The sequence below is a fragment of the Schistocerca piceifrons genome, chromosome 2 (genome assembly GCF_021461385.2).
Source record: "Schistocerca piceifrons isolate TAMUIC-IGC-003096 chromosome 2, iqSchPice1.1, whole genome shotgun sequence".
NCBI classification, from domain to species: Eukaryota; Metazoa; Arthropoda; class Insecta; order Orthoptera; family Acrididae; genus Schistocerca; species Schistocerca piceifrons.
In genome coordinates this window covers 46,538,032-46,560,800 of record NC_060139.1, presented here as the reverse complement: position 1 = coordinate 46,560,800, position 22,769 = coordinate 46,538,032, and the positions used below count along the sequence as shown (strand labels likewise).

At 43.8% G+C, this 22,769-nt stretch overlaps 1 protein-coding gene across 1 annotated transcript in view; it reads left to right on the top strand.

Annotated features, from left to right (window-relative positions):
* The window catches only part of LOC124775138 (reversion-inducing cysteine-rich protein with Kazal motifs), a 371,470-nt gene extending 355,906 nt beyond the window's left edge, over window positions 1–15,564 (top strand). Inside the window, exons 15-16 of the mRNA XM_047249978.1 lie at window positions 392–661; window positions 15,163–15,564. Coding sequence (XP_047105934.1) covers window positions 392–661; window positions 15,163–15,564 — 672 coding nt within the window. The remainder of the gene's footprint in view (window positions 1–391; window positions 662–15,162) is intronic.
* Window positions 15,565–22,769: the final 7,205 nt, after the last annotated feature.

Genomic DNA, 22,769 nt, shown 5'->3' with positions numbered 1-22,769 from the left:
ACTCGTGGTGAACTGTGGTATCGTGTTGAAGCTGCATGGGCAGCTGTACATGTACACACCATCCAAGCTCTGTTTGACTCAATGCCCAGGCGTATCACACCCGTTATTACGGGCAGAGGTGGTTGTTCTGGGTACTGATTTCTCAATATGTGTGCATCCAAATTACTTGAAAATCTAATCACATGTCAGTTCTAGTATAATATATTTGTCTAATGAATACCCGGTTATCATCTGCATTTCTTCTTCGTGTAGCACTTTTAATGGCCAGTGGCGTAATACTAAGTGTGTATTAAGTACTTGTACCAGATAAGAAAGCCTTTTAAGCGGATTGCAGTCCCAATACGATCTGCAGTCGGCCCGTCACTACTGTCACGCCTGGGGCTTGTTGCAGACGAACTGTGATAACAACGGCACGGTGTGCGGCGCCGACGGCGTGACGTACCGTTCGGAGTGCGCGGCGCACGCTGCGCAGGTGCCGGTGGACTACGCGGGCCCCTGCACCGCCGTGGGCCAGATCGGGTCTCGGCCCGCGCCGCAGTGCGACGCCGTGGGGGTGCGCTGCCCGCCGCTCGCCGCCGCCGCCTGCCTCGCCGCGACTCCTCCGGGCGCCTGCTGCCCGCGCTGCGCCGGCGCCGTCCGCTTCCTCTACAGCCAGAAGCAGGTGCGCGGCAAGCGTCGCAGCGGCATTACTTGGAACGAACGAGGCACCAGACACGCGGGGAATTCCAATTACTTCGTACCGGGTGGTTGCAATTACACTTCCCCTATTTAACACGTTATAACACAGAAACTAATGACCGTGGGAGTAACAAACTCCGTAGCATTAATGTCAAGGACACGGGGAGGAGAAATAATGCAGAATCAGCTCTACTGAGACGCTTTTAATGTGCTGTTGCGGTACATCGTGCTGTTACATACCGGTACCATTACTTCTACAAAAGGGGCTCAATATGGCGCCCATCAGCGTCCAGAAGAGCCCAAAAGCGCAGAATTGCGTTCCGCACAGCAGAACGAAGTATGTCCGTAGGTATGCTGGCTACCTCTTTTGATATCCTGCGCTTCAGATCAGCACTTATGCGAATGTTCACCCAGTAAACCGTGTCCTCCAGGTAGCGCCACAATCACAAATCACAGGTACTGAGATCAGGCGGATCGTGCCACCCAAGCATTTGGAAACGATCGGCTGATAATTCGATCGTTTCCAAATGTGCTTCGGAGAAGCACGTGAACTTCACGAGCGATGTGCAATGGGCACCATCTTGAACGAAGGCTGTTGAGTTCTAAGAGTCTCTCCCCTGTATGCAAAGCATATCGCGTCAACGCTGGCCAATCACACGGCACGTCTTTGGTCCCTGAGCGCCAAACTGTTCAAAAAAGAATGGGCCAATGATGAACGTAGCGGTCAAGTCACACCATACGGTGTCACGTTCGCCATACAGAGGAACTTCATGCACAGTGACTGGAGGTGAAGATCCCCACACTCGACAATTCTTTGTGTTTACCTCACCCGTCAGAGAAAATTGAGCTTCGTCTGTCCGTAGGATGGTCCAGTCTAGCCCTCGTCAACTTCAATCCTTGCGAGGAAGTGGAGAGCCAAGTTAATACGCCGTTGTGCGGTGCGTTCTGTGGTGCAAGCTACAGTATGATATGGATCTTATACGGATACCATCTGAGAATCGTCCGAAGCACCTTCCGTACAGTGGACCACGGGATGTTCAGCTGTCGTATACATCACACGCACTGTTGGCGATCGGAAATTGCGCGCAGCGTTGTCTGCCATAGCAAGCGCGATTTCATCAGCCAGCTGTGACGCAACCGGCCGTCGGCCTCTTCCCGGAGGGATACCCAGTTCTCCAGTTGATTCGAGCTTCCTCATCACGCTCCGCACAGCAGGCGAAGAAAGAGGACCCTTCCGTAATCCTTTCAGGCGGCGATGCTGTCGAGCCGGCCGTGGTGGTCTAGCGGTTCTAGGCGCTCAGTCAGGAACCGCGCGACTGCTACGGTCGCAGGTTCGAATCCTGCCTCGGGCATGGATGTGTGTGATATCCTTAGGGTAGTTAGGTTTAAGTAGTTCTAAGTTCTAGGGGACTTATGACCACAGATGTTGAGCCCCATAGTGCTCAGAGCCATTTGAACCATTTTTTTTTTTTTTTTTTTTTTTTTTTTGATACTGTCGAAGTGCTGCTGCAGCATTACTGTTGTTTTGATGCTAAAGCTTCACCAATAATGCTCCTTTTGCCCAATCTCGTATTGACACGTCAATAAGTGCACTGTGATTGGTCTGGTGTGTGAGACCGTGAATCACTACGACTGATCACGGCGCCTGGTGGCCAAAGTTGGAACTTCACGGTAGCGCTGTGACGCATGGAAATCATGCACCTCATAATCTGGACATTAAAAATACCAAGTCTGATACTCAAACGCTAATTAGTTTTCGTGTTACAAAGTGTTAAATAGGGAATGCGTTGTAGTTGTTATTGTTCTTGTTGTGGTCTTCAGTCCGGAGACTTGTGTGAAACAGTTCTACACGCTAAGCTGCCCTCTGCATAACTATTCCTCTCTTGGTAATTTCTGCAACCTTCGCCCACCTCAACTTGCTTACCACAGTCAAGCATTTGTCTTCCCGTACTAATTTCTCGATATGTCTGGTCCGTCTTTTACTCAGTTTGGGTCATAAAGTTCTTCACTCCCTATTCTTTTCTCCGTATTCGATTCAGTACCAGACGGGTAATATACATTGCTCAGCCAGAATATTGTGATCACTTACCTAGTAGCCGGTATGTCCATCTTTGGTATGGATAACAGTGGCGACACAGCGTGGCATGGAAGCAATGAGGCCTTGATAAGGTCGCTGGAGGGAGTTGGACCAACTTGTCTCGATCCTGTAGTGCAGGTGTCAAGGAGCTGTTCCCCGGGAAGACGATGGATTCGCGCTCTCCCATTGGCATGATCGAGAAAATATCGGAATTCATCAGACCATGCAACGCTCTGCCACTGCGCCAGCGTCCAATGCCGATGGTCACGTGCCCATTTCAGTCTTAGTTGCTGATATCGGGCTGTTAACATTGGCTAATGCGAGGGACGTCGCCTGCGGCAGGAGTTTTCGGTGTCCTCTGTGTTCAGACCTACTTGTACTCTACCTAGCATTAAAGTCAGTTGTTAATTCTTCCATAGTTCGCCGCCTGTCCTATTCTACCAGTCTGCCCAGCCTACAACGTTTTATAATGACGGTGGCCACCCAACCCCACGACGTCTGAACGTGGTTTCATCTTGATCTCGCTACGTGTTGAAGACATTTGGGCTGGTCCCGGCAAAGGTTCGAGTCCTCCCTCGGGCATGGGTGTGTGTGTATGTCCTTAGGATAATTTAGGTTGAGGAGTGTGTAAGCTTAGGGACTGATGACCTCAGCAGTTAAGTCCCATAATATATCACACACATTTGAACATTTGAAGACATTCACCACAGCACTCCTCGAACACCCGACAAGTCACGAAGTTTGCAAAATACCCGCGCCGAGCGTCTGGGCCATAACAATCTGTCCTCGGTGAAACTCAGACACATCACGCGCCTTCGCCATTCCACACTCTGGCAGCACGCTCGCTGATACTACACGCACCGTTCGCGTGTCTTACTAGCGGTCTTTTCTCGCCTAGTGACTCTGCTAGCGCCAGGACGGGTTGATATCTTTATTAGGTCGGTGGAAATAATGTTCTGCCTGGTCAGTGTACAGTGCGTATAAGAATCAAGATGCAACAATAGCGCAGGAAGACGAAGAACGAAGAGGTCGGGTTAGAAAGATGTAAGACAGGGATACAGTCTTTTGATCCTAGTGTCCTATCTATGCATCGAAGAAGCAATCACGAAACAACATGGTTCACTGCCTGTGTTCGACGTCAGCCTGCAATAACCACTCACAGTCGGCAACTGGGAACACTAGCAGTGGAACGTATATACAGCTTGAGGGGAGTATGTGGAAAACAGCGCAGTTGTTATAATGTGCAAATTATGAAATTTATCCAAAGTCCAAAAGAGCACAATCGTTGGCTTTCAGGCTCTTTGTGTTAGCAGAAGAGACAACACCGTGTTACGAGTGGAGGCCAAAATGCACGCGTTTAGCTCACGCAGGCTGGCGTGAGGAGGGAAGAACTATACTGACGTGAGTTCTGGAACATGACAAGGAGCGAGAATTCGGTATGAGTAACAGTGGCGATGCTTAACTTTAATCCATTAATGATGAACGTCGCTCTTGATGGTACATGATTCACAATATTATCCGTTCAGAAGACATTCTTGAAGATAGTACTTACAGTAACTGAATATGGCGCCTTGCTAGATCGTAGCAAATGACGTAGCTGAAGGCTACGCTGAACTGTCGTCTCTGCAAATGAGAGCGTATGTAGACAGTGAACCATCGCTAGCAAAGTCGGCTGTACAACTGGGGCAAGTGCTAGGGAGTCTCTCTAGACTACACCTGCCGTGTGGCGGCGCTCGGTCTGCAATCACTGATAGTGGCGACACGCGGGTCCGACGTATACTGACGGACCGCGGCCGATTTAAAGGCTACCACCTAGCAAGTGTGGTGTCCGGCGGTGACACCACAGGAAGAATTTCCGACACGGCTAGTTTTATAAACTGTTCGTCTTGTGCTGTGGTTAAAGTATACCGTGCGTGGCAAAATGCGGTTATCCAAAACTGGTGCCGAAGCAGTTGAGGTGCATCACGGGCCATATATGGATTCCACGACAGTTACAGAGATGGCTGTGGGTGAATAGACGTGCAATGCTTGAGCAGGTGACCGCCCAGGTGCTCCAAGGGACTACCAGCAGTGTCTCCTCTACGACTGTTCAGCGAACATTACTGCATATGGGCCTGGTGCGTGGTTCACGATGTTAATCGGTGAAGAAATCTGCTATCTGCACGTCAGTACCGAAACAGGACGGCCACTTTGTGGCGACAGGTGGCTTCTTCGGATTAATCACGATTTATGCTCCACTGACATCGGCGTGTGCGGGGTGGAACTTGTGACACAAACACCCTGCAACAGAGTTAGGGTCTGTGAATGTTTTCATGCCATTCCCTGGGTGATCTCATCACTCTGGAAGGCACAGTGGACCAAAAAAGTATGCTTCTTTGCTAGAGCACCATGTCCACCCCTACACTCAGTCTGTTTTCTCCTCAGCATCTACCAGCAGGACAACGCAACGTGCCACACACTAAGAGTGTACATACTTGGTTCTAAGAGCACCGCGATGTGTTTGCCGCACTCCCTCGCCGCCAAACTCCCCGAATTACAATCGAGAATCCGTGGACCACCTCCATTGGGCTGTTCGCACCATGAATCCTCACAGAAGAAACTTAGGCCAACCGCAATGCCGTGGCCAGCTGCACAGTGTCACAACCTGCCAGTACCATCCAGAACTCATCCTGAAAGGCCGCGCTACAAAACGTGGTTATTTAGGGTTTTGGCAGGTTTTCACATTAACGTTAACTGACCGTGTCAAAGAAAGCCTCAAGAGCGTGATTAAAATTCAGGGTGAAAGGATACCGGTGATAAGATTCTTCAGTGATGGTGAAGAAGAATTGCAGGATCTGTTGACTGGAATGAACAGTCTCTCAAGTACAGAACACCGATTGAGAGTACACCAAAGAAAGACAAATGTAATGAGAAATAGCAGAGTTAAGGATGGTAAGAAACTAATGAGGAAGTATTGAATTGGATTGGGGAGAAGAGAAGTTTGTGGCACAACTTGACCAGAAGACTGGATCGGTTGGTAGGACATGTTCTGAGGCATCAAGGGCTCACCAATTTAGTATTGGAGGGCAGCGTGGAGGGTAAAAATCGTAGAGGAAGACCAAGAGATGAATACACTAAGCAGATTCAGAAGGATGTAGATTGCAGTAGGTACTGGGAGATGATGAAGCTTGCACAGGATAGAGTAGCATGGAGAGCTGCATCAAACCAGTCTCAGGACTGAAGACCACAACAACAACAACAACAAGAAGCTTGATATCAAAATTTGTGACCACGAAGTAAACTAAGTTAGAAATTTTGCTATCTTTTAAGCAAAATATCCTATCACGGATGATGTGTGGAGGACATAAAAAGCGGACTAGAATAGGGAAAGGTGTGCTACTATCGTATATTGAAATTTAGATGGTCTGATAAGAAAGGAAATGAGGAGGTTCTCCGCAAAGTCGGCGCACAAATGGACATTGGACAACATTAACAAGAAGAAGAGATAGGATGATAAGTGTTAAGACATCATTCCATGATACTAAAGTGAGCTGTGTAGGGTAAATAATGTAGGGGGAAACAGACATATTGGCAGTATGTTGTCAGCTGTCTATCAAGAGCTCCAAATTCACTCCGCAAAACATTTCGGCCTAGGAGCCAATTAACATCCGACGTAGAATGTATGAACTTTTATTGGCCAATTCCTACTCTACAACATTATGGAATAGGAGGCAAACTTTTGCAAGCAATTAAAGGTTACATGGATAATCAGGCAGCAGTTAGAGTTGACGGGAAATTGAGTTCATGGTTCAGAGTAGTTTCAGGGGTAAGACAAGGCTGCAACCTGTCTCCACTGTTGTTCATATTATTTATGGATCATATGTTGAAAACAATAGACTGGCTGGGTGAGATTAAGATGTGTGAACACAAAATAAGCAGTCTTGCATATGCGGATGACTTAGTTGTGATGGCAGATTCGATTGAAAGTTTGCAAAGTAATATTTCAGAGCTATATCAGAAATGTAAGGACTATGGTATGAAGATTAGCATCTCCAAAACGAAAGTAATGTCAGTGGGAAGGAAATCTTGGTTGGTGGCGTTTAATCATGAGTTCCCTAGCCATTGCTGCTTCTTGCTACAACTTTCGGAGATTTCTTTCCGCTGTTTGTCGGAAAACAACGGTGTCCAGAGCAAATTACTCGCTACTGTAAAAGCGTAGTGGATCCAGACCACGATCCATTGAAAAATAGACTAGCCCATAATGTCCTGGCTGAACAAAATCACCCATTCCTTCGCTATGGGAAAATGGCTGAAGCGTCCACAGTAGCGAGTAGGACGAGTAGACGTGTGCGACCTGGAACAATATGTTACAACGTCCCTTTCTTTCAGTAGTGTTATATGCCACGTGAAATTAATGTCAAATTTCACGTGTTAATATGTGACTGAATCTTTACTCAATGTAGTGTGGTACATAATAAAGTAAGTGCACATTTGGAGAGTGTAAACCCAATTACATTGTAATTAACAGATCCATTGGGGAGGGAACAATGCACCCATAGATCATAAATTACATTGCAATACAAAGTGCTGTAAATTAAGAGTACAAGCAATCCAAAGAAACTCACCTTGTAAAGAACAGCTGTTTCCAGTAGATCACATTCGAATTTTGTGCAGCACAAGGTGCCCATACTAACAGGGTGTAAATAAACCACTTTTATAAAATCAGATGGATGCAGAGTGCTTCAGATAAATAAATTATGTGTTGCAAACAGTTAATAATTTCCCTATGGATGATATTTCTTCGAATTTTGTTGTGCTGGGTCGCCATTTTTAATACTAGTCGCATACTTTCTGTTCAATCATGTCAAGATTTTGCCATTTTCTGACCTTGTGGAGGCAATGAAAGTTCTAATGGCTTACATGTAAGAAATTTTCGATATTTTCAGACGAATGCCAGGAACCTTTTGCTGTGTCCAACAGTCTCTTATAAACAGAAAGGAGATTGCAGCAACGTCCATGCTTCTTAGATTTTTAATTTACATGTCTGTGTTAAAAATTAGATTCTCCTGACAATACTTTGTATCCTTCAATCTTGGTTGGTGGCGTTTTATCATGAGACTAGTTCGTATTTTTACACATACTCCGCTTCTTTATATTGGAATAATAAACTGTTGTTTTGTTTGCTTGCACAACTGAAGTAAGTCAAGATGTGCTTTCTCAGATATATTGAGAAGATAATTATATTATTTGTTGTTGTCTTATACCTCACTTACATTCTCCCACATGTGTTTTCTTATTTAGATATACTTTCTTTACTGATTACTCTTAAAAGAGATAAATGTTCAGTTGACGTCTGTCATTTATTTTTCTTGCAGTGATATTTCAGGTTATTCGATAATCTGACTACTTCATCTCACGATTTCGAACATTATATTCCATCTTATATTTTGTCGCCTCATAGTGTGGCACAGAGTATTTACGTCATCATCATCATCATCATCATCATCATCATCATCATTTAAGACTGATTATGCCTTTCAGCGTTCAGTCTGGAGCATAGCCCCCTTATAAAATTCCTCCATGATCCCCTATTCAGTGCTAACATTGGTGCCTCTTCTGATGTTAAGCCTATTACTTCAAAATCATTCTTAACCGAATCCAGGTACCTTCTCCTTGGTCTGCCCCGACTCCTCCTACTGCTGAACCCATGAGTCTCTTGGGTAACCTTGCTTCTCCCATACGTGTAACATGACCCCATCATTTAAGCCTCTTCGCCCTGACTGCTACATCTATAGAGTTCATTCCCAGTTTGTCTTTGATTTCCTCATTGTGGACACCATTGTTCCCATATACTAGTACCTGCAATTATCCTAGCTACTTTCATATCAGTAACCTCAACCTTGTTGATAAGGTAACCAGAATCCACCCAGCTTTCGCTCCCATACAACAAAGTTGGTCGAAAGATTGAACGGTGCACAGATAACTTAGTCTTGGTACTGACTTCCTTCTTGCAGAAGAGAGTAGATTGTAGCTGAGCGTTCACTGCATTAGCTTTGCTACACCTCGCTTCCAGTTCTTTCACTATGTTGCCATCCTGTGAGAATATGCATCCTAAGTACTTGAAACCGTCCACCTGTTCTAACTTTGTTCCTCCTATTTGGCACTCAATCCGTTTATATTTCCTTCCCACTGACATTACTTTCGTTTTGGAGATGCTAATCTTCATACCATAGTCCTTACATTTCTGATATAGCTCTGAAATATTACTTTGCAAACTTTCAATCGAATCTGCCATCAGAACTAAGTCATCCGCATATGCAAGACTGCTTATTTTGTGTTCACACATCTTAATCTCACCCAGCCAGTCTATTGTTTTCAACATATGATCCATAAATAATATGAACAACAGTGGAGAGTGGAGACAGGTTGCAGCCTTGTCTTACCCCTGAAACTACTCTGAACCATGAACTCAATTTACCGTCAACTCTAACTGCTGCCTGACTATCCATGTAAAGACCTTTAATTGCTTGCAAAAGTTTGCCTCCTATTCCATAATGTTGTAGAACAGACAATAACTTCCTCCTAGGAACCCGGTCATATGCCTTTTCTAGATCTATAAAGCATAGATACAAATCCCTGTTCCGCTCATAACACTTCTCCATTATTTGCCGTAAGCTAAAGATCTGGTCCTGACAACCTCTAAGAGGCCTAAACCCACACTGATTTTCATCCAATTGGTCCTCAACTAATACTCGCACTTTCCTTTCAACAATGCCTGAGAAGATTTTACCCACAACGCAGATTAAAGAGATACCTCTGTAGTTGTTACAATCTTTTCTGTTTCCATGTTTAAAGACTGGTGTGATTATTGCTTTTGTCCAGTCTGATGGAACTTTCCCGACTCCCAGGCCATTTCAATTATCCTGTGTAGCCATTTAAGACCTGACATTCCACTGTATTTGATGAGTTCCGACTTAATTTCATCCACCCCAGCTGCCTTATTGCACTGCAATCTATTGACCATTTTCTCCACTTCCTCAAATGTGATCCTATTTCCATCATCATTCCTATCCCATTCTACCTCGAAATCTGAAACATTACTGATCGTATTTTCACCTACATTGAGCAACTCTTCAAAATATTCCCTCCATCTGCCCAAGGCATCCACAGGATTCACCAGCAGTTTTCCTGACCTGTCCAAAATACTTGTCATTTCCTTCTTACCTCCCTTTCAAAGACTGCTAATTACACTCCAGAATGGTTTTCCAGCAGCTTGACCCATAGTCTCCAACCTGTTTCCAAAGTCTTCCCAAGATTTCTTCTTGGATGCTGCAATTATCTGTTTGGCTTTGTTTCTTTCTTCAACATAACTTTCTCTGTCTACCTGAGTTCTAGTACGTAGCCATTTTTGATGCGCCTTCTTTTTCCTTTTACAGGATGCCTTGACTGTGTCATTCCACCAAGCTGTTTGCTTCATCCTACTTTTACACACTACTGTTCCAAGACATTCTTTAGCCACTTCTAGTACTGTGTCCCTGTACCTTGTCCATTCCTTTTCCAATGACTGTAATTGACTACATTCAACAAACTAGTACCTTTGTGAGATCGCTGTTATGTACTTGTGCCTGGTTTCCTTATCCTGAAGTTTGTCCACTCTTATCCTCCTACATATGGACCTGACCTCCTGCACTTTCAGCCTCGCAATCCCAATTTCACCGCAGATTAAATAATGATCATTGTCCCTCACAGCCTTCCTGAATTCCTGATCTGTTATTATATAGTCAATGACAGATCTGGTTCCCCTGCCTTCCCAAGTATACCAGTGAATGTTCTTATGTTTAAAAGAGGAGTTTGTGATTACTAATCCCATACTGGCACAGAAATCCAAGAGTTGTTTCCCGTTCCTGTTGGCCTCCATATCCTCTCCAAATTTACCCATAACCTTTTCATACCCTTCTGTTCGATTTCCAATCCTGTCATTAAAATCACCCATGAGCATAACACTGTCCTTGTCCTTTACTCTAAGAACTACATCACTGAGTGCCTCATAAAAACTATCCATCTTATCTTGATCTGCCCCTTCACAATGCGAATATACTGACACAATCCTAATTTTCTTGATAGACACTGTCAAATCTATCCACATCAGTCGTTCGTTTACATACCTTATTGCAACTACGCTGGGTTCCATTTCTCTCCTGATGTAAAGCCCTACACCCCATTGTGCTATTCCTGCTTTGACTCCTGACAGGTAGACCTTGTATTCTCCCACTTCCTCTTCTTTCTCACCCCTTACCCGAATGTCACTAACAGCTAAAACGTCCAGCCCCTTCTTACTTGCAGTCTCTGCCAGCTCTACCTTCTTCCCAGAGTAGCCCCCATTGATATTAATAGCTCCCCATCTCATTACCATTTGTTTGCCAAGTCGTACCTTAGGAGTCCCTGGTTTGTATTTACGTTTCAGTTAGAATTCAAATAATTTGTTAGCATTGTTCAAATCATCTGGCAGTAAAAAGCAGAGGTATATCGAGCTGTGGAGCTAGTGCCACCTATCGCTTTGGGTTACACTGACAATAAATACGTACCATTCAACTGAATATCACATCAGGCTAATATGAACACTAGCGAAAGAAGAAAATGTCCATTAAAGGCAGTATAATTAATATGTTGATGTCATGTGTTCCACATGTGGACTGGTGGATTAAGTTTTACGTCACATCTGTTGCAATATGTTGCATAGTGATAACCTTTGCGTTGCTTGTTATGACTGTTAAGTCGGAATTCGCCAGCAGCCAATAAACTGAGAATTCTGCAGCCGATAACGGACAAAGTTCTTTTTTTTTCAAATATATTGATGCTTTGGAAATATGTACAAACATGGTTTGCAATATGACGTTATTGTATCTGCTGGATTCATAAAATATTAGTGTAGAGAATATTTTGTTTTTATTGAGAACTGAAACGATGTTTTTCGTTCAGACAAGACATTGCCTATAACATATTGTTGTTTTTGGTATGTAGTCTCCATATCTGTCAAATATTTAAAAGAATGCACAAATAAAACAAATTAGTATTTTACTTTTTTATCGTTTTTATCATAAACTATCATCCTAAGGCACAGAAACGATGACAATATCACCCCTGCGAGTAAACAACCATGACATCAGAAATGAACTACTGTATTAACTGCTGTAAGGTCCATTATTGTGTACTGAAAGATTCAGGAATATTTGGTCTTTTTTTGTTTTGTAATGAAGCACGAGTGAATGGCACATAACTTGAACCTGTCTTAGTGTTTCTGCGTAGGATAATCATGCCAAGGTGGTGGATTCTGTTCCTAAGGATGATCATTTATTATCGAGGATAGTAGCAAAGTAAAATGACTCATTTCAGCAACTGTCGATGTTTCCAAAATTTCTGTCGTGAAATATCGCCGAATACTTGGCGCAGAGCCCACCCGACTAGCAGCGCGTCTTGTGTGCTTGGCAGCCTGTGGATGGTTTTTAAGGCGGTTTTCCATCTGCCTCGGCGAATGCCGGTTTGGATGCTCTTATTCCGCCTCAGTTACACCACGTCGGCGATTGCTGCGCAAACACTTTCTCCTCGTATGTGTACACCATAATTACTCTACCACGCAAACATGCAAACAATTGGGGGCCACACTCGTGTGGTATGAGACGTTCCAAGGGGGGGGGGGGGGGGTTCCACTGGGGGCCGAACGGCACAATAACCCTGGGTTCGGTGTGGGGCTGCGGTGGAGTGGGTAGACTGCTTAGACTGCTGTGGCCTGCTGTGGAGTTATGAACCACTGAGAGCCACGGCTGGACGAAACCTCAACGAGGTTTTGATTTTTAAGGTAAATTTGTTATACAATTGTAACGTAAAGGGGTGTAAAGAGTTGAATGTGCACACAAATGACACATTAACAGAACAGTTTCACATTACGGTTGGCATCAATGAACTAACACATAACATATCTAATAGAACTAAAAAGAAAAATGTGAGAAGTGACATAATTAATAAATGAACGAAATAATCAGAAATTAAAACACATACTAGTAGAAGGAACGTTTATTATTTTCTACTTAATTATTTTTTTATATTCTGTATAGAAGAAAAACACCCTTCTGCTAGTGTGTTCTGATTTATTATCATTTCATTCATTTCACTGGTTAAGTGACATCTCATTTTTTGGAGTTTCTGTTAGATGTCTTTTATGTATGGTATGTTAGTTTATTGAAGCCAACCAGAATGGGAACATGTCCTATTACGGTGTGGTTTGTGTGCAGATTTGACTCTGTGCATCCTTCTATGCTGCAGTTTGTATAGAGTAGCGACATTTGCAGGTCTTACTTTGTGTCTGTATTTCTTATCTTATGTTATACCCAGACGTATACTACATTGTGTACTTGATGTTTTAATGTACAGCGGCGTGAGGATGGCATCAGTAAAGTGTGGAAACCTGTAACTTACAGAAAAATAAATAAGAACTAATGGAAAAATATGGACATTGTTTAATTTTTTCTACATAATCTTTATGTAGTTCTGTACATACTTTAGACGAAGCCAACAAGCTACTTTGTGCTGAATTAGACATTTTAAATATGCCAAAGAACCAAAGAAACTGGTACACCTGCCTAATATCGTGCAGGGCCTCGGCGGGCACGCGGAAGTGCCGGTACACGACATGGCATGGACTCATCTAATGTCTGACGTAGTGCTGGAGGGAACTGACACCATGAATCCTGCAAGGCTGTCCATAAATCCGTAAGAGTACGAGGTGATGGAGGTCCTTTCCGAACAGCACATAGCAAGCGATCCCAGATACATGTCTGGGGAGCTTGGTGGCCACCGGAAGTGTTTAAACTCAGAAGAGTGTTCCTGGAGCCACTCTGTCGCATTGTCTTGTTGGACTTGCCGAAGTCCGTTGGAATGGACAATGGACATGAATGGATGCATGTGATCAGACAGGATGCTTACGTACGTGTCACCTGTCAGAGTCGTATCTAGACTTATCAGGGGTCCCGTATCACTCCAACTGCAGACGGCCCAGACAATTACAGAGCCTCCACCAGCTTGAACAGTCGCCTGCTGACATGCAGGGTCCATGGATTCATGAGGTTTTCCCCAGACCCGTAAACGTCCATCCGCTCGATACAATTTGAAACGAGGCTCATATGACCAGCAACATGTTTCCAGTCATCAGCAGTCCCATGTCGGTGTTGACGAGCCCAAGCGAGGTGTAATGCTTTGTGTCGAGCAGTCATCAAGGGTACAGTGGTGGGCCTTTGGCTCGGAGAGCCCATATCTACGATGTTTCGTTGAATGGTTCGCACGCTGACACTTGTTGATGGCCGAGCACTGAAATCTCCAGCAATTTGCGGAAGTGTCGCACTTCTGTCACGTTGAACGATTCTCTTCAGTCGTCGTTGGTCTCGTTGTTGCAGGATCTTTCTCCGGCCTCAGCGATGTCGGAGGTTTGATGTTTTACCAGATTCCTGATGTTCACGGTACACTAGTGAAATGGTCGTACGGGAAAATCCCCACTTCATCCCTACCTCGGAGATGCTGTGCCCCATCGCTCGTGCGCCTACTAGAATACTGTAGTGGCGTAGCAAGACAGCCACGCCACTCGGAAGTAGCCGAAAGGCACGCGTTAAGCTCACGCAGGCTGGCGTGAGGTCTGAAACAGGATACGTAATGAATGCTATAAAGAAAAGTACGTAGCTGCTGGAATACTTAACTTTAATCCACAATTGGTGAACATTGGTCTTGTTACTGTACATGCTTCATTAGATACATAGCAAAGGATAAATGGCGCCTTGCTAGGTCGTAGCAATTGACTAAGCTGAAGGCTATGCTAACTATCGTCTCGGCAAATGAGAGCGTAATTCTCAGTGAACCTTTCCTAGCAAAGTCGGCTGTACAACTGCGACGAGTGCTAGTAAGTCTCTCTAGACCTGCCGTGTGGCGGCGCTCGGTCTCCAATTACTAACAGTTGCGACACGCGGGTCCGTCGTATACTAGCGGACCGCGGCCGATTTAAAAGGCTACCACCTAGCAAGTGTGGTGTCTGGCGGTGACACCACAAATACCACTTTCAAACTCACTTAATTCTTGATAACGTGCCGTTGTAGCAGCAGTAACCGATCTAAGAACTGCGTGAGACACTTGTTGTCTTGTATCGGCGTTGCCAACCGCTGCACCGTATTGTGCCTGTTTGCATATCTCTACATTTGAATACGCTTGCCTACACCTGTTTCTTTGGCGCTTCAGTGTAGTTCCATACATACCTTACATGAAGCTAAGAAGCTACTTTGTGCTGCAGCGCACATTTTAAGTAGTTTACGTACAGTGACAGACGCAGGTAAAGTTGGGTGTCCTCGGACGAATGTGTCGCTGAGCAGTGCGTGCGACGGTGTGTGCAGGTGGAGCGCGCGCTGCACGTGAGCAAGGACGCGGCGCTGCCCGCGCTGACTGTGTCTGCTGTGCTGTCGGCGCTGGAGCGGCAGGTGCAGGTGTCGGAGTGCGCGGTGCGCGGCTACCTCAGCGTCGAGGCGGACCTGGTGGCCGTGGTGGAGGCGCGCCGCCGCCCGCCGCCGTCGCGCCTGCAGCTGGAGGCGTGCGCGCGCGAGGCGCTCAAGCTGGCCGCGCTGGTGCGCCGCGCCAGCCCGCGCGTGCTCAGCGAGTTGCCGCTCAGCGTGCTCGTCGCCGCCGCCGTCGCGCACGCGCCCGCCGCCGCCGCCTCCGCCGCCTCCGCGCTCGCCCCCGCCTCCGCCGCCGCGCTGACCCTCGCCGCGGCCGCCTGCGCTCTGTCGGTGCGGACGTAGTAGCGGCTGCCCGCGCCGTCGCCCCAGTATGGCTGTGTTTTGGCTGTCACTTCCCTCTGGTGAAGCTCTCTCTTCGATTTCCTTACATGTGTGTCGGAGGAAACAGTTACCATAAACGGCGAACCCTTCACCGTTAAGCTTTCGCAGTTCCGGAACCACTGTTCTCCGACTGCCGTGAAATCCTCAGAGAACAAAGTCCACGGTCGGTTTGAAACGAGAGCTGAGCACTTGTTACTCGAGTGCGCCGTGTTATCAGACAATAATACAGAATCTGCAGTCAGAAAACGTGCAGCACGGTATTCCACTGGACTCATTTACATCCAGTGCCAACAGTTGAAAGCGTTATTGTCTTCCAGTAGGTTAGAAGCAGAGTAGAAGTGCCACGTGGCTCAGTCACTGAGTTGCACGTCGGCTTCATTACCCGACGAAGCATCTTCGTTTTGCACTCGTCACAATTTTAATGCCGTGACGAATTAAGTCTGCAGTTGCTCCCTATATTACCATTTCCGTGTACTAGCTGTTGTAAGGTGTTTGCTCAATGAAGCAGCGATTCTGTGTTGGATACATTTGTCGGAGTATAGTTTTATACTGTTAATACGGCTAGAAAAGAAGAAATCGTAGTTCGTACATAAGCTACATACAAGGAGTAAGAGCCTACTCTGTAAAGGTGCCAACAGTAGTTAAAACTGTGCTCGTCTATTTACTATGAAAGTTAACTCAGATAAAAGTGAAACTCGTTACGAGTAATATGTAATTACTTATGAGCACAAGTTTGTAGGAGAATGTATTCTTCCCCGGTTGTAATGGCAAGTCGTTCAACATTTTAGATATTCCCTTTTTATATCATCTTGACGTTGTCAGAACGGCTGATAGTGAAGTCGTAGTGATCGCTCACACTAAGAGTGTAACAGCCTATGGACTTGTATTTTCTTTCTTATAACGCCGTAAGGCACTACAAGCGGAAAAATCTCAAATCTTGGTAATACTGATACCTACAGCAGTCTAAAGCTCTTTCTTCACCACTGACCATTTTCTTATTACTAGTCACTCTAACTATAACTAGTATTAGCTACAAGTCTTTAACTTCTTGCGTAAGAAATCTAAAAAGAACCCCTGCTAAAAATTATCAGTGTTGTGCGTGGCCAGTTGAAAGGAAGAAAATGGTGAAACAATTTGTCAGAAGATCGCAGTTACGTTCGACTGCCACGCAAGACTTTCATCCTTTTTCATAATGTCATTTCAAAAGTAGCACTGTCAACTTCGTGATGAACGTCTACTACTCTACAGCTTCTATTAGAATCGTTGTTTATGAAGTTGAGCTTAGTTCCCGATTCACTGCATTCAGTACGGAAGCCGACTGAACTATGTCTTCTGTCTTGTGCAAGTCTTCGCAGATTATCCCTACGAGGCAGCACGGAAACTGTCACTACAGAACTCCATGCTATTTCAAGTCTCACAACAGCCACCGAACCACACAAACGTTGTATTTTAAACTCTTTACATATATTGTTACATTAATATGAGTTCCCCCTAAAAGTTTGCTGTTCAAATCAGTTGTTCTTTTTTATGTTTGTAATTTCTTTAACGAGTAGACTAAAATTTAGTATTGTTTTCAAGTTACTTACATATACAAGTACTTGCATACAATACAGACGGTGGCGAAGAATATTTACTTAATTTTCGAAGCAGTTTCATGATACGCCGTCAAAAATGAGTCAAGTGGTAATGATCAGTTAGAGTCAAAGAACAAACATTAAAACAATGTTTTTATAAGTGAACTGTTCTAACAAAGAGACATTTTGTCCTACACAATGATATCGTCCATTAAACAACGAAGAAACAAGTAGAACTAATACACTATGGTCAAAATGCCTATGAAGCTGTTCACTGACAGTACTCTGTCTTCATTTTTAATTTATTCTCTTCCAGTGATATTCACATTAATACCAAAGATTTAACCGAAGACGAACTTTTTCAGGTACAAATGTGTTATTTTTAATCTGCCAACGCAAGGCGTTGGTATTTATACACAATATGAATTGGAGAATTTTTGTAGAAAGTCATTTGACACGAATATTTTGTTGATTGTATCAGATATTGCTAGTCCTGTTTGTGAATTAAAATGATTTTCTATGTAAAACTTACATTTATGTAAATTCTAAAGCTGTTTAATTCTCCATGTTATTAATTTTTATTAAATATAGAGTCATATGTACCAACGCTGAAAGATTTTTTAAGAACCTGCATAAAAGCAAAAGTTAAATCAACACCTAATCGGCTGATCGTAAGTTACAAATATTTCAGCTGTATTGCCCTAGTAAGCCATCAGCAGGTGAATATACTACCCCATTGATTGAGCCCAGGTCCTGACACCATAAATGTCTTATCAGTGTCCATGGTAATTGGCTTATGTTTCTCAAACAACGCAGTAGTTTGGAAAGCAGTAATGTTGTTACATTTGAACCAAAAACTAAGTTTTAAGCTGAAATTAATAGTTAACTTTTGTGTACATTATATCTAAACACAGTAAAATACCCAGTAAATTATTGTCATTAGATCTCATAACAAAGTACCGACTCAAAAGTTACTGATGTCATATATTTTTGCTCAATTTTTCATTGTCCAAAGCCCTTTCTCTAATATTACGATGTAGATATTTAAAGTTGTTATTAATGTGAAAATATAGCAAGATTTATATTGTTTCAGTTTTATGATACAAATAAACTCATATACTCTTTGTACGTATGTTTCTATGTTATTATCGTATAATAAATTTCACATTGTTTTATATTATCACATAAAACTTTCATGAATGGATCGTAGCGGTGTACCGAGCAGCACGTATCTTTCACCCTTATGTTCTGTTCCGTCGTTACTAACTTTTCTGTATCTCTTCTAACCTCTACCTGTTTTATGGTGATGTGCATCGTGCAAAAACTTTCAGTGAAAAGTTCCACTCATGAATTCGGGACTGCAGTACATCCTAAAAAGCTCTTCAAATATTTTATTGAACGGTTTCAGTTTTACGGAAGAAATGTATGAGTGAACGCTTACGTTTACGTGGACACTACAATTATCAGTAACATCATTGAAGTTACGAGAAGAATGAGGATAAAGTACTAAAATGAATTAATAAAAGCGAAATACTTACCACGAATGAGATGCTTGAATTAAAACGTTGCTCTCACATACGTTAACCATTTAAGTGAGCATGACTGGTTTATCTGTTCATGGACTAGCCGTTTTTAATGGATTTTTCGACGGATATATCCGTCCGCGGAATTATTTAGGTTGCAGTTATCATGAGTGACGATTTTCTGGCTGGCATGTGCTATAAAGCTCTTATTGGGTAGGTGCATAAGTTCGTAGCGTTTTTGCATAAGTTTAATAAACGCAACATATACACATAACAGAGACTTTAGCAATCAATAATATATTTTCTTTCACTATTTACAACAGTCTGCCGACAATGGGGTGACTTCTCGATTCCGCCATTGTGAAAATCACGTGTTTCGAGGCGAGGAACTCCTCGAGCCATGTTCAGAGTCCATTTTTATCCGGAAAGGAAGTCGCTTGAAAAGAAAGGAAAGGTGAAAACCTGAGGGTGCAATATCGGATGAGTAAGGTGTGGAAAGACTTCTAACCCAAACTCCTGTATTGTGTTTTTTGGCAGTCTGTCATAATGCGAGCGTCGTTACCGTGGAGTAAGCACTCCACGCAATCTTACTCCTCGTTGTTCTTGGACTGTGTCTGCAAGATGTCTTAGTTGTTGACAATAAATGTCAGAAGTGATGGCTGCATCAATGAGCAGCATTTCGTAGTACACCACGGGTCGTTGTTCCGCCACATGCATAAAGTCAGCTTTTGCGGATGTGCACATGCCTTTGTACGGAGAGTTGGTGAACTGTTTGACTCAACCACTATTAAGTTTTCTTAGGTTAGCATAAAGACACCATTTCTCGTCACCAGTAAACAGACAGAATAGGAATGGTCGGTGTTGTTCGCTAGCCATTGTGATGACGAACAAGCAGAGAAGCACATATGACCACACGCTGATTGTTGTGATTTCGGGTTCCACACGCTGATTGTTGTGATTTCGGGTTAGATCATGTGGTACACACACATCAAATTTTTGAAACTTGCCCATTGTATGCAAATGTCGCATTTCTTGCCGTGCACGGTCCAATGGCATTATTCCCGTACACGGCGCAAATGTTTCTGACGGCGCCACTACGGTCATCCCTCCACTGAACACAAACAGAACAACCGGCACTCCATTTTCTAGAGTCCTCAACTCCAGTCACTGGCTCCAAATGATAAAATGACAATGTGTGATCTAAAATAGCAACTGTTAACTACAAATAAAACCTGAGTACCAACATGCATAACAAAAACCATAGGAAATTATAAAATGGTTCAAATGACACTGAACACTATGGGACTTAGCTTCTGAGGTCATCAGTCCCCTAGAACTTAGAACTACTTAAACCTAACTAACCTAAGGACATCACACACATCCATGTCCGAAGCAGGATTCGAACCTGCGACCGCAGCGGTCGCGCGGGACCAGACTGAAGCGCCTAGAACAGCTCGGCCACTCCAGCCGACTAGGAAATTATACACCAATTTAATGGTTAGTGCTTCCTTCTCTACATAGTAGCTCTTGTGAATCAAGATAACTTTTCTTATTATGTGAAAGCTGTTCTGTTTTTATTTGCTCTTTACTGTTTATATTTTAAGGAGACATATTACGATAGTCATTAGAAAAGAAAATAACTTCATGGTTTGTTTTGGAGCTTGGTCATGATTGTTCGGAAGAGGTTGTTGTATTTTCCTCGAAAATTGTAGACTATTCCGTCTTTCGTTGGCAAACTGACGAGTAGTAACATCGACGTTTTCAGTAGAAGGCAACAAAACAAAATGCAGTTTGATGACTTCATGAAAAATGGAGAAGTGAAGAAGGTTAAGTACCTTACGACGCACAGAAACAGACAAAATATGTATTGGAATGCAAGAGAGACGAGCTGACGGTCAGTACGATCTACGACGATACATTTCTAAAAGTAAAATCAAAGAATAGCATCTTAGAAAAGCCAAGTTTTGTCATGGATTACAACGAGAATATGGGATGCATGGATAGGGCGATTCCCAATTGCGATGCTACCAAATGGCCGCGAGCAGACTGATATATATATATATATATAATCATCAGAAGCTTTTTGACCATGTATTTGATGCTGCATGTTTTGTACGTAAGTCTTCCATAATAAACGGGAAGGTAAAAACATTAGATTGGAATTCATGATTATGGTCGGGGAACAATTAGCCGTATCCTCTCCACATACAGGGTTATCAATTGGGCGCCCACTGCGAGTACTAAGGGCGTTTCGTATTACCAGCAGAAAATTTTCCAGTATTTTAGCCTGCGCAACGAAGAGAAGACTAGCAAGGGGGCATGTTTTGCGCAAGAAAAGAGGCCTTCGGAATGAGACATCTGATTGATGTGAAGAATGTGAAATTTCTTTCTGTTCAGCATCGTGCATTAATATATTTTGCACAAAACATGACCTGTAATTACGTGAAAATAAAATTTCATTGTCCTCTTTATTATATTCCGTCCTACTCCACTTTAGTTTCGACCCATAGACTGAAATCAAAAAGAAATGAATGATAAAGGCACGCTACTCGACTGCGCCATCTAGTGCCAGGGAAAATTATCCACTGAGGCAGAGGAGCGCACACGAAAACTGCACACTTAAGTGATTGAAGAAATAATGAAGAAGTAGAAAGAAAATTGGAACCGGAAAAAAAAACGTGTCAGAGGACTAAATTAAGAAAAGAAAAGGATAGTTTGGAATTACAGAAGAAGATAGCTTGTATGAGGAGAATGATTCTAGTAGCTGATACGGAAATGAAATCTGTACTGAAGCACATCAATAGGAAATGAATCGTAGACAATGAAAAATTACCGAGTATATAGGATCCCTGATACATTTTTAACGGCCACTGTCTTTTCTATATTTAAGATAGGGGAAAGAAATAAATCCACAAACTACAGAGGTATAAGTGCACTGGTCTGGACGGCTTTCAGACACTCCGCAGTGGAGAGCCGTAGGAAGAATGGAAGGACAGTCGCAGACTGATGTGGCCCGATGGTTTAATGTGAATCTGTTCGGAGCAGCCACAGCCTGCGCTGTATGCGCCCGCGCTTTGTCGTGTAAAATGATGGGTGGGTTGCGCAGAAGGTGTTGGTGCTTCTTTCGCAAAGCTGGTCGCAGGTGATGCTCCGAAAACGGACAGTAATACTGTGCACTGACGGTCTGCCGTGGAGGAACGTAGGGCGTTAGGATAACACCGTCACAGTCGAACGCGAGAATGACCATCACTTTCACTATACTGGGGCTCTGGAGCCTCACCTGCGACCAGCTTTGCGAAAGAAGCGGCGACACTTTCTGCGCAACTCACCCATCACTTTGCACGACAATGCGCGGGCGCATACAGCGCAAGCTGTGGCCGCTCTGCTCGGTCTATGGGACTGGGAAGTACTGTACCATCCACCATACTCCCCAGACTTAGGTCCCTGTGACTTTGATTTGATCCCAAAGTTGAAGGAACCACTTCGTGGCATTCGCTTCAGAACTGTTCCAGAGATCAGACAGCCAGTAGACCGCTCCATTCGCACCACCAACAGAACAGGCTCTGCTAATGGTACACCAGGCCTTCCATATTGCTTGTGACGGGTTCTACACGACACTGGTGACTACTTCGAAGAACATGTGAAGACATGTAACTCTTGTGTATCGGTTGTGAATAAATACTTGCCACTATTAAAGTTCCATATCGTATTTGAAAGAGTATTTATTTATGACCGTACAGTGTAAAGTCGAAGAGTTACTCGACGTGAGAGAAAGAAGAGGCAATTGTATTGTCTCCTTTTTTTTAGGGAAAGCTCGCGAGATATTTCTGTTATTGTCACGCTACTTCATATGGCGTCCTACGGATCGGAGCGTGGAATGTCAGATCCCTTAATCGGGCAGGTAGGTTAGAAAATTTAAAAAAGGAAATGGATAGGTTAAAGTTATATATAGTGGGAATTAGTGAAGTTCGGTGGCAGGAGGAACAAGACTTCTGGTCAGGTGACTACAGGGTTATAAACACAAATAGGAGTAAAGCTGGAGTAGGTTTAATAATGAATAGGAAAATAG